At 46.1% G+C, this 13,541-nt stretch overlaps 1 protein-coding gene across 2 annotated transcripts in view; it reads right to left on the reverse strand.

Moving 5' to 3' along the window:
* LOC138764869 (choline/ethanolaminephosphotransferase 1-like) overlaps positions 1-12,670 on the reverse strand; it is a 51,866-nt gene extending 39,196 nt beyond the window's left edge. Inside the window, exons 1-4 of one of the 2 annotated variants that reach the window (XM_069941273.1) lie at positions 12,094-12,670; positions 3,948-4,095; positions 1,781-1,922; positions 1,262-1,346 (exon numbers count right to left, since the gene is read on the reverse strand). In XM_069941273.1, coding sequence (XP_069797374.1) covers positions 1,262-1,346; positions 1,781-1,922; positions 3,948-4,095; positions 12,094-12,468 — 750 coding nt within the window. In that variant the 5' untranslated portion in view covers positions 12,469-12,670. The remainder of the gene's footprint in view (positions 1-1,261; positions 1,347-1,780; positions 1,923-3,947; positions 4,096-12,093) is intronic. The other variant, XM_069941272.1, reaches the window with a different exon arrangement.
* Between the last annotated feature and the right edge of the window lie 871 nt (positions 12,671-13,541).

Here is a 13,541-nt window from a genome sequence, read left to right on the forward strand (position 1 = left end):
CTCCTATGTTCCAAAGGCATACAAGGTTTGTAGGTTAATTGGTCACATGGGCGTAAATGGGTAGCACGGGCTTGTGGGCAGGAACGGCCTACTATCATGCAGTATTTCCAATTTTAAAAAAGCAATGCCACTCTACTGAAAGTATGTGACATGAGAAGATAGTTTTGCTCAGTCATTGACAAATGGATCTGCTGGGATTGGTTATCTCTGGAGCAAAAGAGGCTTGACACCTTATAGGGCTTTATAAAATAAAGAGGGGAATAGATAACCTGAATGGTCGGAGACCTTTCTCAGGGTGGAGCAGTGCAAATCTAGAGGGCACAGGTTTAAGGCAAGAGGAAAAATATCTGAGGGGCAAACTTTGGAACATGGGAGGTGATGGGTATCTGGAAATGGCTGGCAGAGGAAGTGGTAGAAATGGGAACAATTATAACATTCTAAATACATTTAGACACGTTCTAGGACAGTAAAGGTTTAGATGAGGGATACCGCACTAGTTCAGGATCCAACTTTGGTCGGCATGGAGGAGTTGTAATGAAAGCCTGTTTCTGTGCAGTACAACTCTCACTCCGACATCACCATTGCTGCCACAACCAGATACTTGTGGATAGTGGTCTCACTGTGAAAGAAGTCAGAAATGCCAGGAGAGGGACAGCTGAGTAGGGTGAAGCAGCTTGGCAGGGGTCTTAAGACCTCCAACAGAGGAGGAAGAGAGACTGAAGAGCAGGACTGAAGCAATTGTTGTAAGGTTTTACACAGTCTGCCAGCAACACAACTAATGGGATTGCTACTTCTGAACTCCAGCAATCATGCAGTCTGTGTGGAGTTGCAAGTTCTTGCTGGGACAGTGTGAGTATCCCCCTGGGTGCTCCCTTTTCCTCCTACATCGCAGAGTTATGCAGGTTGATTGATTAATTGACTGCTGTAAATTGCCCCCTAGTTTGGAGGCAAGTTGTAGAACCTAGGGATGTGGTGAGACTAAAAACAGATGCTCAGTGGTCAAAATGGACCAAATGGCCTTTTTTCCTGCTGTATCACTTTCTCTACCTGGAGTCTTGGAAATATATTCACTTTGGCAACATGGACACAGTGCTAACCATGGGTTTTGGCACTGAAGATGCCACTGGTGATTCAAGAGTCAATTCTCAATAGAGGAAAAGCTGAGAAGGTGGGGAGGATACCAATCGGCTGTGATGCACGAAAGAACCATTGTTTGATTGGCTACAGTCAACGTGCATTCACCCGTAGGATAGCTGTTTACCGGCATACTCCACAATGAAGGCCCCACGACCACCGTCACAACTTGTGCAACTACAATACAGAGCTGAGCTTCAGTGATGTCCAATCTGTCAGTTAGGGAATAATTAGCACTCAATGAAACAACACTCACAGAACTAAAGTAGACCAAGAAAGAAAACAAAATAAAAACACCAAGCAGGTAGTATGGAGTGTGATAGGTTCACAGCAAGGCCCATTTCCCTCATGCAGTCCCAAAGAACAAAAGGTAACAGACAAAAGGACTGCCAAAAGTAGGGCCTGTGAACAACAGCAGCTAGTGCCAGATCACCAGACATGTCCAGCTGAAAAGGAAACATCTGCATAGGGACCACTCGTGCTCGAGCATTTCCCACCTGAAGAATTGAGGGCAACATTTCACAGTCAATGCAACTGCGCAAGGGCAAAAGAACAAGTCTGGCATACAAAGGTGAAATATTTGAAGGGAACATTAGGGGTTGCAGATGTTGCCTTACCATCTGGTCAGCATTTTATTAATACTCACATCCCAAATCGCAATGTTCCAGAGACATATGTCTGCCAGTGAGCGCAGTAGAACATGAACACTCCAGCAAAGCAGCAGAAGAACATCCATTCAGGGTTGGTCCCAAGCTGCACAGCTATGCATATCCCCAGGACCACGAAGACTGTCGGTAGAAAGGGGGACAGACTTTACTTAAAACAAGCTCACAATAATCTTGCCAGCAGTGAACATTGGAATTCCAACATACTGCCCAGATTCAGACATGGACAACTCTGACATGACCCTTTTTTCAGAAAATTCAGCACCTTGAACAGTCATCTCAGATTAAACCAAGCTTCCTATTGTAGTTGGAAGTGACGAGGAATGGGTGGAGATGGGGAAGGGAAATGAGTATCAACAGAGACAGAAAGAATCCTCATTGTAATACAAGCATTGGCAGGAGGTCAGAGCAAGAGCATTGCAAGAACCTCATGATGGTCTATTTAACACCGACCGAGAAGCTTATTTATTCTTTAGGGCCTTATTGATAGAGCAAAGTTCCCTTTGCCACATACGAGTTCAAAGTTCACCGTGGATGGTTCTGCCTTCCCCATCCTTCATTTGGTAGCCGCACCAGTTTCCACACAGCCCTACTGGGAAGTAGCGCCAGACACACTCCCCCATTGACACTGACAACTCTGCAAATGGTGGGCATCCATCACAGCATTCGCTGGAGAGATAACATAAACAAGGACTGGGGTAGCCTCCCACAATCCAGGCACTAACACTCCATGGAGTCTCAACTCCATCCTTTAGCACTTCCACACATTTCACAATTTACACTGTGGGAGTATCTTCACCTGATGTTCAGAAGTGTTTTCAAGGTGGCAGAATTGCCGATGCCACTGTTACGGCAGTGCTGCCGCTGGTGCAGACCCGAGGGGAGCAAGGAGCAGAGACTGTGCGGGATCCAACCACCCAGTCAACTGATGTCAGCTCCACACAGGCTTTGAACGGCCTGTTAAAGGAGCCCATAGTAGTTTTATTTAAAATCCCACAACCGCGGGGTTTGCACCAAAGATAGTGGCGCCTCTGATCGGCAGCAACCATGAGGGGTTGCAGACTCCAGTGGAGCAGAGGACTGGCGCAGAGCATAAGAAAATAGGGACACCTATTTCCCTCTCTCCCCCAACCCCCCCCCCCCCATCCGAGAAGAAGCAGCAGAGGAGATAACCCACAAGACAGTGACCACAGCGACGGGCCAGTGAGGAGGCTCTGTGGCTGAAAGACCAAGCCTGTGTGGAGCTGACATCAGTTGACTGGGTGGTTGGATCCCGCACTGTCTCTGCTCCTTGCTCCCCTCGGGTCTGCACCAGTGGCAGCACTGCCGTTACAGTGGCATCGGCAGTACTGCCACCTTGAAAACACTTCTATACATCAGGTGAAGATACTCCCACAGTGTATATTGTGAAATATGTGCTAAAGGATGGAGTTGAGACTCCATGGAGTGTTAGTGCCTGGATTGCGGGAGGCTACCCCAGTCCTTGTTTATGTTATCTCTCCAGCAAATGCTGTGATGGATGCCCACCATTTGCAGAGTTGTACCAGCTGAGGGGACGTCAAAGGCTCTGAAGGGTTCCTGACAATGTCGGAGGTTCGGATCTGGAGCTCGGGTTGCCAGTGGTTTGGACAGGACTGCGTTGCTGCGGAGGCACTGGAGGTGAATCCATGGACACTGAGTCTGGGGGGTGGGGGGAAAACACCCTTTTGGTTCTCTTTCTCTGACTAAGAGGCACTTCAGGCAATTTTAGCTGATGTGAATCGGTCTGCCTTACAGCAGGCAAAAGCAATTTCATGTGACATGACACTGCTTTGTTACAATGACAACAAATTGAATCACCTTTCAAGGTCAACTAAGAAGGTGAGACTTGGTGAATTTGCACAACAATTGTCGAGAGGTGCTGGAAGAATTCAGTGGGTCAGGCACCGCCCATTGAAGGCAATAGGACCATCAATAGTTCAGGCAGGAAAAGGTAGAAAAAGGGCAGAACCTGAAAAAAAGGGTAGGGAAAGAGGGAGGAGTTCATGCTGGTGTCTAATATAGCTTTACAGTAGTGATACCACAGTACTTATAGGACTGATATAACAGCAAAAAGGAGATTTTTGTGCATTGTATACAAACAGCAAACAATTAAGAACAAGCTCCCACCTGTGGAAAGTGAATCACAGCCATGGTCAAACAGCTCTCCAAGAGGACTGCTGCTATGCGTCCTTCTGGCCTGCTTCCCATCTATTGCGTCAAGTGTCTGGTAGACAAAGAGCCCCAGAGCACACGCTAGGTATGCCCACAGAGGTGCCTGCAGAGCACGGAAAATACAGTCAGCTGAAAATCAGTAACAACGTTACACACATTTCTCGGGTGTCTCCAACCTGGGGAGAGGAGGAATGGATTAACAACGTACAAGCAATATGTGGGCAGAACTTTAAAGTAGCATTGGTTTTTCCCTATATAGCAAATATGTTAGATTCCCCACAACTCTTACAACAGTGACCCTGGTCCACGTAATGCCTTGGGTGTCGTGAGATCCTGAAAGGTACTACTGTAAGAAAATGCAGGGTGGTATTTCTTCTCCAATAATTGTACTCAACATCTTTATTAGAGATGCAGGCATGTCAAATAAGATGGCACAATCCCTCCCTGAACCCATTCCAGGAAATGCAAACTAGATACACCCAATGGTTGAATACTGTGCTCCCAATGGAAATCAAAACAAAGGGAAAGTTCACAGGTACTAATTGGGAGTTTTAACAGGCTGATCTAGAAGAAAGGCAATGACAAGAGGTAAAACAATTAAAAAGCCTGAATTTAGTTATCAATATAGAAGTGGAACCGTGGTAGAAGCCAGAAATATCTGGGGAAGGGAGGATTTTGAACTATTCAAAGTGGGAGATGAATATTTTAATTCTTTGACCTATTCAAAAATACCAAGCAAAGGTGGAACATGAGACAGGAAGCTAACCTCCCATCTCTCAATACCTCCCCAAAGATCCACCAACTCTTCAAACTTCCATTGACTCCCAGCACTCAAGTCTTGGAGAAAAACAGAATTTTGGAAAAAAAAAATGCTTCCATTTTGACCTTTAGTTTCCTTCAAGATTTAACAACAGAAAGCAGTTCCTCCATCGAAAATCTAAATTAAATTTTTTCTCAATTCCCTTAATCTTCTGAAATGACATCCCTGCAATCTCAGCATTACTTAACAGTGGAAGTCCAAAAAAACTGGATGCCAGAAATCTGGACCACCCGAGAATCCGGACTTCTCGATAATTCTTGGATTTTGCACGTGCACGTGCATGCAAAAGCACCTCAGATGCGCAACAGCAACAAGCAAACCAAGTGGAAGCCATGGAAATTTAAGAAAAATATTTGTTTTGCACTTGTATTTTAAATGAAACAATGTTTTGTTAATAAGGTATCAACATTTACCATTTTATTCTCCTTATATTTGAATTTTAAAAATACTGCCTGAGAATCCAGAATGGTAAATCCAAACCAACTCTATTCCTGAGCAGTCCAGATTTCAGGACTTTCACTGTAGTAAACCTGCTCTATCTACTTTTCTCAAGGTGGAATCCCAGAATTAACACAGCTGGGGTCTGAGCAAGACTTTGTAGAATTGAAGGGCAATCTTGTGTGCTTGGAATTCTTACCCAAGAAAGATTTGGTTTAGCAATGGGGAAATGGGATTCCAGACAGTGTATGTGAATTAATTAAATGGCCTGACCTATTCCTGTATTGCAAGTGCATCTCAAGGACATAATAGAGTTCAATTTAATGGAGATGATGTCAGTATTTTACATACAAGAATGTGATCCAGGTGACCAGAGATGGGCTTGAATTCACTCACTCATTTCTTTCACAACACCACAAAGTCAACTTTCTTTTAATATTCACTAGACACAACATTGCATTCTTCCAATCACCAAACACCACCCAGCCTAAACTCCTCTGACCTTCTCATTATCTCACTGCCACATGGGTAATCCTGACACTCTCACTCTCCCCTGCATCTGACATCCATCACCTGCATACTGGCGCTTAACACACTCACGCATGCAGGCTATTTACCATGCGTGTCACATCGCTTGCGTCATCAGCCAGCACCGTTCCCAATGAAGGCATGTAAGCAACCACAACATGCTCAATAATTAGAGTTGAAAAAGTGGAAGCGGTTCCACAAACTTCGCCATTCTCAATAGGGCAGAGGCCAGAAGGGATTTGAAGGGTGAAAGTTTTGTAAACATTTTCAGCTAGAAACCCCACACAACCCCTCCCAGGAGCCCCTGCATCACAAATGCAATAATCAGCCAATTAGCAGTCATGCAGAATGAAATGAAACAATCAGAGCACTGGAAAGGGCAAGAGCTGTGGGACCCAACACCCTGGCTACACTGGCGACCATGTGCACTCCACCAGTGCTCTCAGTACAATTCGAACATTGGTATTTGTGCAAATGTCATGTCCACATTGGCAGATGACAAGTCTGCAAATGACCATTGGTTATATAATAGAAAGACACACACAGGCTGCAGACTACCAGCGACTGGCCCATGGGAACCAAGTGTTAGAACCTAGATTCTAAAGGGTGCTGAGGGCAAGAAGGACTCCAGAAGGCTTTCTAATCGTATTGGAGGTTCGGATCCAGAGCTTGGGCTGCCAATGCAGTCTGTTTGGGAGGTGAATCCACAGACACTCAGCACCTCTAATATTACTCTCTTTTGCTTCTCTTTCTCCTGTTAAGAGTGCCAGGCAATGCTCATGGTGATTTTATTTGCCTTACAGTAGACAAACGTTGAAGTATATCATTTTTATGTATTGTTACGTGAAAATAAAAGCTATCTTGAACAGACATGGATGCACAGTGAACGATGAGGAGGATGAATTGCAAGGCACTGGAATGGGTGGAGAGACAGCAGATCAAATTTACGCAGTGTTACATTTTGGTTAGAAGAATGAGAATGGACAGCAAACTCAAGGGCATAATTTGAAAACAGAGCAGGTATGAAAGTGGGTCAGGTTCAGAAACTGGTTTAAGGGTACCTGGGCTTTACAAATCAAGGACCACACAGAAGCACAAAACACTAGTACGGCCACAAATGGAATACTTACTGCTTTCAGTTCTGGGCTGTACACTTCAGAAAAGATGGGACAGGCTTTTGGAGAAGGTCAGTGGGGACAGATTCTAATGTCATGTTCAAAGAAGAGGAAAACATACTGCAAAAGGATTGAATTTGTAGGTTTATGAGGAGAGGATTGGGATCACTAAATTAACTGGATTCACCTTGGAGCCAAATAGAACAGGGACTGAGTGGGTTCCTTTCTAGCTGCAGAACCTGCTGAGTTTCTGCATCAAGCATGTGTACATTATTTACAATACTCTGGGTGCAGCCTCACCAGTACTCTACAGTTGCAGCACAAAACCTCCCTGCCTTTAACTTCAGTCCCTCAAGCAATGAAGATCCACATCCCATTTGACAATTACTGCTGTTATCTTGCAAGTGATTCACAAAAAACCTTTCAGGTCTCTCGCACAATAGCAGCTTGCAACTTTTTCACCATTTAAACAATAGTTCAACTAAGTTCAGCTTGAGTTTTTACTCCACAGATCTTATCTAACCCGGAGCATTTCCAGATTTGTTTTCACTGGTTACTGAAGTACTATATCCGACAGCAACAAACTACAGGTGTTCTTCTAAACAGTGAAAAACAAGAAATACAGAGAGTTTCAGGGTTCGTGACGAAAATACTGCAGTCAAAAAGTAAAATCAGAAAGGCGAGTAACATTACACCAGTAACACAAATATCTGGCTAAACACATCTAGAGTATTGTTACAGTTTTGAAAGAATACATAGCCTTCTAAAGACATTATTGGGTTCATCAGAATATGACTACTGCCTTACAAGTTAGATAACAGGAAAAAAAATACAAAGTACTCTCTGGAAAACAAAGTTTGAAATATTTTTGAAAGTTCAATGGCATAGTGCCAAGACAACACCCCCCTCTCTCACAAGACAGAGCCATGATCATTGATTCTAGGGGAGGCAACAGACTCCATACTCATGCCTACATGAATGGTGCTAAAGTGAAAAGAATAGACAACTTCAATGACCTGAACTGGACTAAGCACATTGCAATAACAGTCAAGAAAGCACTTTCTTGGAAGACCAAAGTTCCCCTTGACAACTTTTGCAGAATATCATCGAAAGCATACTTCCTGGATCCATCACTGCATGGAACGGGAGCTTCTCCACTCAAGATTGAAAGATAGTGAATGCAACTCACCACATCATGCACAGTCCCTCCCATTCATCAACTCCATCCACACTTCCCACTGGGGCCAACCGACTGATGGACCCATTACAGCCCAGACACAATCTCTTCTCTCTGCTGCTATCAAGGAGAAGCTTTAAGAAACCAACAAGCTTAAAGACAATTTCCTGCAGCCATCAGATCCTGAATGAACCCCACACAAGTGCCATCATTTTGCCTTTGCTTGATACCAATTGATCTTTCTTCCATTCAAACTGTATTCTAAATTATACTCAATTCAGCTGTCCAAACGTTAAAGCTAACCTGAGACTGCTTGCAGAAGAACCCTTTTCACTGTGCTCAGTGTACTGTGACAAAAATATTTTGAAGCGTTATAAATATCACAAAGTTCTTGTTGAGCGTCCAAGTGCATGCAATAATCTGCAGTTCCCTGTGACAGAGTAATTAACTTCAGAGGTGATGGCAGTGGAAGAACAAAAAGCCAAATCCACGATTTCCCAAAGTCTCAGGCATCAACCGGCGATGCAATATGATCTCCGCACCACAAGTGGCACATGACCACTCGTTAGGTCTACCTCAGGTCTTTCTTCAAGCTTTGAGTGACAAGACGATCGTGAGTCATAGGCATGGATTAACTCGATTCGTGCTAATATTCCACCTGAAACTGGAACACGAAGGCTTCTTGCATTATAAATGTGGCAGAGCTAAAAGAAAGGATGTTGTCACACTTGGAAACATCGAATGGGCAGGAGAATGTTTGAAGCTTGGTAAATATTTAATAGATGAATAAATAAAATAAATACACCGGTGGCACTCTCAGATAGATCTGAGAGGCGTGGCTCAGCATGTGGAGCACATTAAATTCCTGACCAGTTGCAGCATTAAAGTAGCTCCTGTTGCTAAATCTGCCAACAAAGTATCTGAAATCTTCTATCAAATGTGGTTTAATGCAAGATTAAACACAATGAGATCATCCCTTAACTACTCAAGGATTACCTCTACCATTGAGGAACTACAACTTTTCAATCATTGCCAAGTTTCACACAACCTGCTGCAACATGTGGAATTGATTCATCTCAAGCATAAAAATCAAAAAAGGAATTTTCAAACAGAAAATGCTGAGCTTGACCAAGACAGATGATTCCAACAGCAAACATTACCTCAGAGCCTCTAAGGTAGCACCACTACATAGTGCCCGTGCCAAGGAACCACACAGCTAAAAGAGCTTCTGCGACTGTGCAGTCAGCCTCCAGAGTCAGCCACTTGCACTGCCAGCTTGCAGACAGACATGTGCTAGGTGAGGGTATTGCCAAAACTCAAGATGCCTTCTTTCTCGAATGGAAATGCAGGAAGTCAGAAGGCATCAAAGGACAATTTGTGCACAAAATTAGACATTCATTCTACAACCTCCAGTTCATGTCACAACTCCACAGAACAGAAAGCATTAACCTAGCATTCAACTGTCAGATATGTATAAAACCTTAATCTGTAAATAGGATACCTCTAGAATACTGGACATTTTCAATAAGGTCAATACTTTCTTCAAGAAGAATGAGAATGGACAGCAAACTCAGAGTAGAGAAATCTACTGAGTAGAGAAATCTTTGTAGAATCATACTGGATTTCAACTGAAGGTAACGTACTCGTCACCTTATGCAACTTTCAGAACTCGTGGAATCCATCAGCTAATCCATTCTACTAAAAGCATTGCCTTAACGGTGTGATGGACATCATCATACTGCAAACTTAATTAAATCCCACCTGCTTCAATGAGTACAAAACTAAGCTGAAGTGTGATGGTTTTCATGGGGATTGGTGCTTAAGCATTAACCATACTGTGGAGCTTTTGCTGCAAACAAAAGAATCAATAACATTTACTTGTAAAGTACTTTACAAGTAAAGGTTCTCTGCTTGGTATGGCTGATTAATAGGTTTGATACCCTTAAGCTATTCAAACTTTGCTTTAGGGAAATGATGTGCATTAATAGACTGACGAATCAGAACTTTTCCAATGGGATGAGCATAGATACAGCACATCCCTCATTCTGTGAAAGGATGTCAACCTTGATAGTGCATTAAGATCAACCATAAGAGCTCCATCTTCTAAACATATTGCAAAGAAAAACCCTGTCACCACCATAGCCAAGCAGTTCTAGTCATTGTCACTGTGGTCAGAAGAATCAGAGGATTGGAGTGTTCCTCCCGTTCAAGAGAGTAGAGAAGAGATAACCCAGGAAAATATGGACCCGCGAGTGGGATGCAAGCTGTTGAAGAGGATCCTGACAGATACTATTTACAAGCATTTAGAGAGGCAGAATGTGATTAGGGATTGTCAGCATGGCTTTGTCAGGAGAAGGCAGTGTTTCAGAAAAATGATTGAATTCTTTGCAGATGTAACAGCACATTGATGAAAGTAGAGCAATGGACATAATGTGCATGGATTTGAGAAAGCCATTTGATAAGGTCGCCCACATAAGGATTATTCAGAAGGTAAGGAAGCATGGAATCCAAGGAGGATGCAGAATTGGCAATTCCACTGAAGCTGGGATCCCTCCTTGCAATTTTTATTAATGACCTGGATAAGTAGAAGCGAGAGCAAGTTTTAAGATGACACGAAGGTTAATGGTGCTGTGGATAGTTTGGAGGGCTGCCAGAGGTTACAAGGGACATTGACATGATGCAGAGCTGAGCCAAGAAGCAGCAGATGGAGTTTAACCCAGAAATGTGTGAAATAGTTCACTTCAGTAGGGCAAAGAAGACAGGATGTTAACAGGAGAACTCGGAACAATGTGAATGAACTGAGAAATCTTGGAATCCATGTCCACTGGACACTCGAAGCTGCTGCACAGGTTGAAAGTGTTAAGAAGGCACATGGCGCATGGACCTTCATTAACAAAGGAACAGAGTTCAAGAGCAACAAAACAAGACCTTAGACAGACACCACTTGGAATATGAATAGGAAGGATATGAATGCAGAGGAAATTTACTAGGATGCTGCCTGAATTGGAGAGGATACCTTACGAGGATAGGTTTGTGAACTTGGTATTTTCTCTTTGGAGTGACTGAGGATGAGGGGCGACCTTATAGAGGTGTACAAGATGGTGAGAAGCATGCATGGAAGGCCAGAGGCTTTTTCCCAGGGCTGAAATAGCCAACATAAGGAAGCATATTTTTAAGATGCTTGGGAGCAAATAGTGCAGGGGTGGAGAGAATGCAAGAAGCAGGTTTTTCCACAGAGAGAGAGTGGAATGCACTGCTATCAACATACATCGGAGGCAAGTATAATAGGATCTTTTAAGAGACTAAATATTCTTAGCAAAGGAGGGGCAGGGCACGGGGCCCTGTCCACAAACCACACCAGTGGAGGGGCAGGGCACGGGGCCCTGTCCACAAACCACACCAGTGGAGGGGCAGGGCACGGGGCCCTGTCCACAAACCACACCAGTGGAGGGGCAGGGCACGGGGCCCTGTCCACAAACCACACCAGTGGAGGGGCAGGGCACGGGGCCCTGTCCACAAACCACACCAGTGGAGGGGCAGGGCACGGGGCCCTGTCCACAAACCACACCAGTGGAGGGGCAGGGCACGGGGCCCTGTCCACAAACCACACCAGTGGAGGGGCAGGGCACGGGGCCCTGTCCACAAACCACACCAGTGGAGGGGCAGGGCCACGGGGCCCTGTCCACAAACCACACCAGTGGAGGGGCAGGGCCACGGGGCCCTGTCCACAAACCACACCAGTGGAGGGGCAGGGCCACGGGGCCCTGTCCACAAACCACACCAGTGGAGGGGCAGGGCACGGGGCCCTGTCCACAAACCACACCAGTGGAGGGGCAGGGCACGGGGCCCTGTCCTCCAACCACAGGAGAGGTGGGGCAGGGTACGGGGTCCTGTATATTAACCAGCAGCGCTGGGACAACCCATGGGAACATGTACGTTGTATCATTTACAATTAGACCCCGACTATTCTTTGTCAATGTACAGTATGTGCAGTGTTCGGGCAGCTCCGCCTGGTGTGCTTACCTGCTCGGTGGCCGTCGGGCAATACAGCATGAGGACAAGGGTGGTGCAGACATTGAGGGCCAGGCCGGTGATAGTGATGACATTGGGGGCCACCCAGAGCGGGAGGTGGCGGACCAGCCACTCCCACCACACCTGCATCAGCGGCTCCAGCAGCGAGGCCCCAGCGCTCCGGTACCGGTGCTCCTCGAGGCGCTTCAGCTGCTGCCTGGACAGGGGCTGCTGCAGCAAAGCGCCGAGCCCGAGGCCCAAGCCGGGCTCGGATATCCGCCTTCCTCGGCCCGCCCGGGTGTTCAGTAGCGACGCACGGCTCAGGCCCAGCCCCGGGTTCACCTCCCCGCCTTCGCTCCGTCGCGGCGGCCGCCGCTGAGCGTTCATGGAGCCGGCGTTCGGTCACTCACAACCTCGAGGACCGGTCTAACCGGCCCGGTCGCTCTCCTTCCCCTTCTTTTGACGGCAGGCCGTTGCCAGGCTCCGCCGGTTTCTGTTTCCTTGGACGCAGCCCCTCCACGCTCCGGAAGCACTCACCGGAGGTCACAACTACGTCGCCGGATGTGACATTTAACACCGGCGGTGTGGGTCGAGATCCAGTCCCGGTGTCAGGGTAGGTCGAAATTCAGTCCCGATATGGGTCCGGATTCAGGATCGGTGTGTGTCTGGATCCTGTCCCAGTGACGTTGTTGGTGCGGATTCAGTCCCGATGTTGTGGGACGGGATCCAGTTCCAATCCTTGAGTGTGTGTGTGGGGAGGGGTGGGTCTGAACCCAGTCCTGGTTTGTGTGTGGGTCTGGATCCAGACCCCGTGTCTCTGTGGCTCCGGATCCAGTCCAGGAGTGGGTCGGAATCCCAGTCAAGTTGTGGATCTGGATCTAGTCCTGGTTTCCGTGCATGTCGAGACTTCGGTTATCGAATCAGATACAGACCTGCTCAGGCGCGACGAGTCCTGTGATAGATAATGCTGTGTTTGTTTTGTTAAAATATATGTTTTTGGGAGATAAAGTGGAGCAGGTTTTTCTCAGTGTCGGACACACAAACACTTCAAAACAGATCTCATTTAAAATACTGGAGCTCTGCTCAAGCCAGACAGGGCGGCTCCTGGGGACCTTTACAAAAACTTTGGGAGTGCCCAAGAGACTTCACTAATGGATTGTTTTGAAAAGCAGCAGATGAAAGAGATTGGAGGAGTAGTTCGGAGCCACAGGCTGTCTGGAGTGCATCTAAGAGGGTCATGTGGTTTTCCAAGCAGAGAGGAAGTCAAACAGTCTTTTTCTCAGAGAGAAAGATCAGTTTTGCAGTGCTGCAGTCAGCAGTAGCAGCTGGGACTGGAACAGGACAAGCTGGAAAGCTTGTGGAAAACCCCATTTGGGAGACAGGTTGTGAGTACTTAGTTCAGACTGAACCTTGTGGTTCATGCAAGAGGAGAGGACTGGCTGCCTAAAGCTTCACTTGAA

This window comes from Narcine bancroftii, chromosome 5 (genome assembly GCF_036971445.1).
Source record: "Narcine bancroftii isolate sNarBan1 chromosome 5, sNarBan1.hap1, whole genome shotgun sequence".
In the NCBI taxonomy this organism is placed as follows: Eukaryota; Metazoa; Chordata; class Chondrichthyes; order Torpediniformes; family Narcinidae; genus Narcine; species Narcine bancroftii.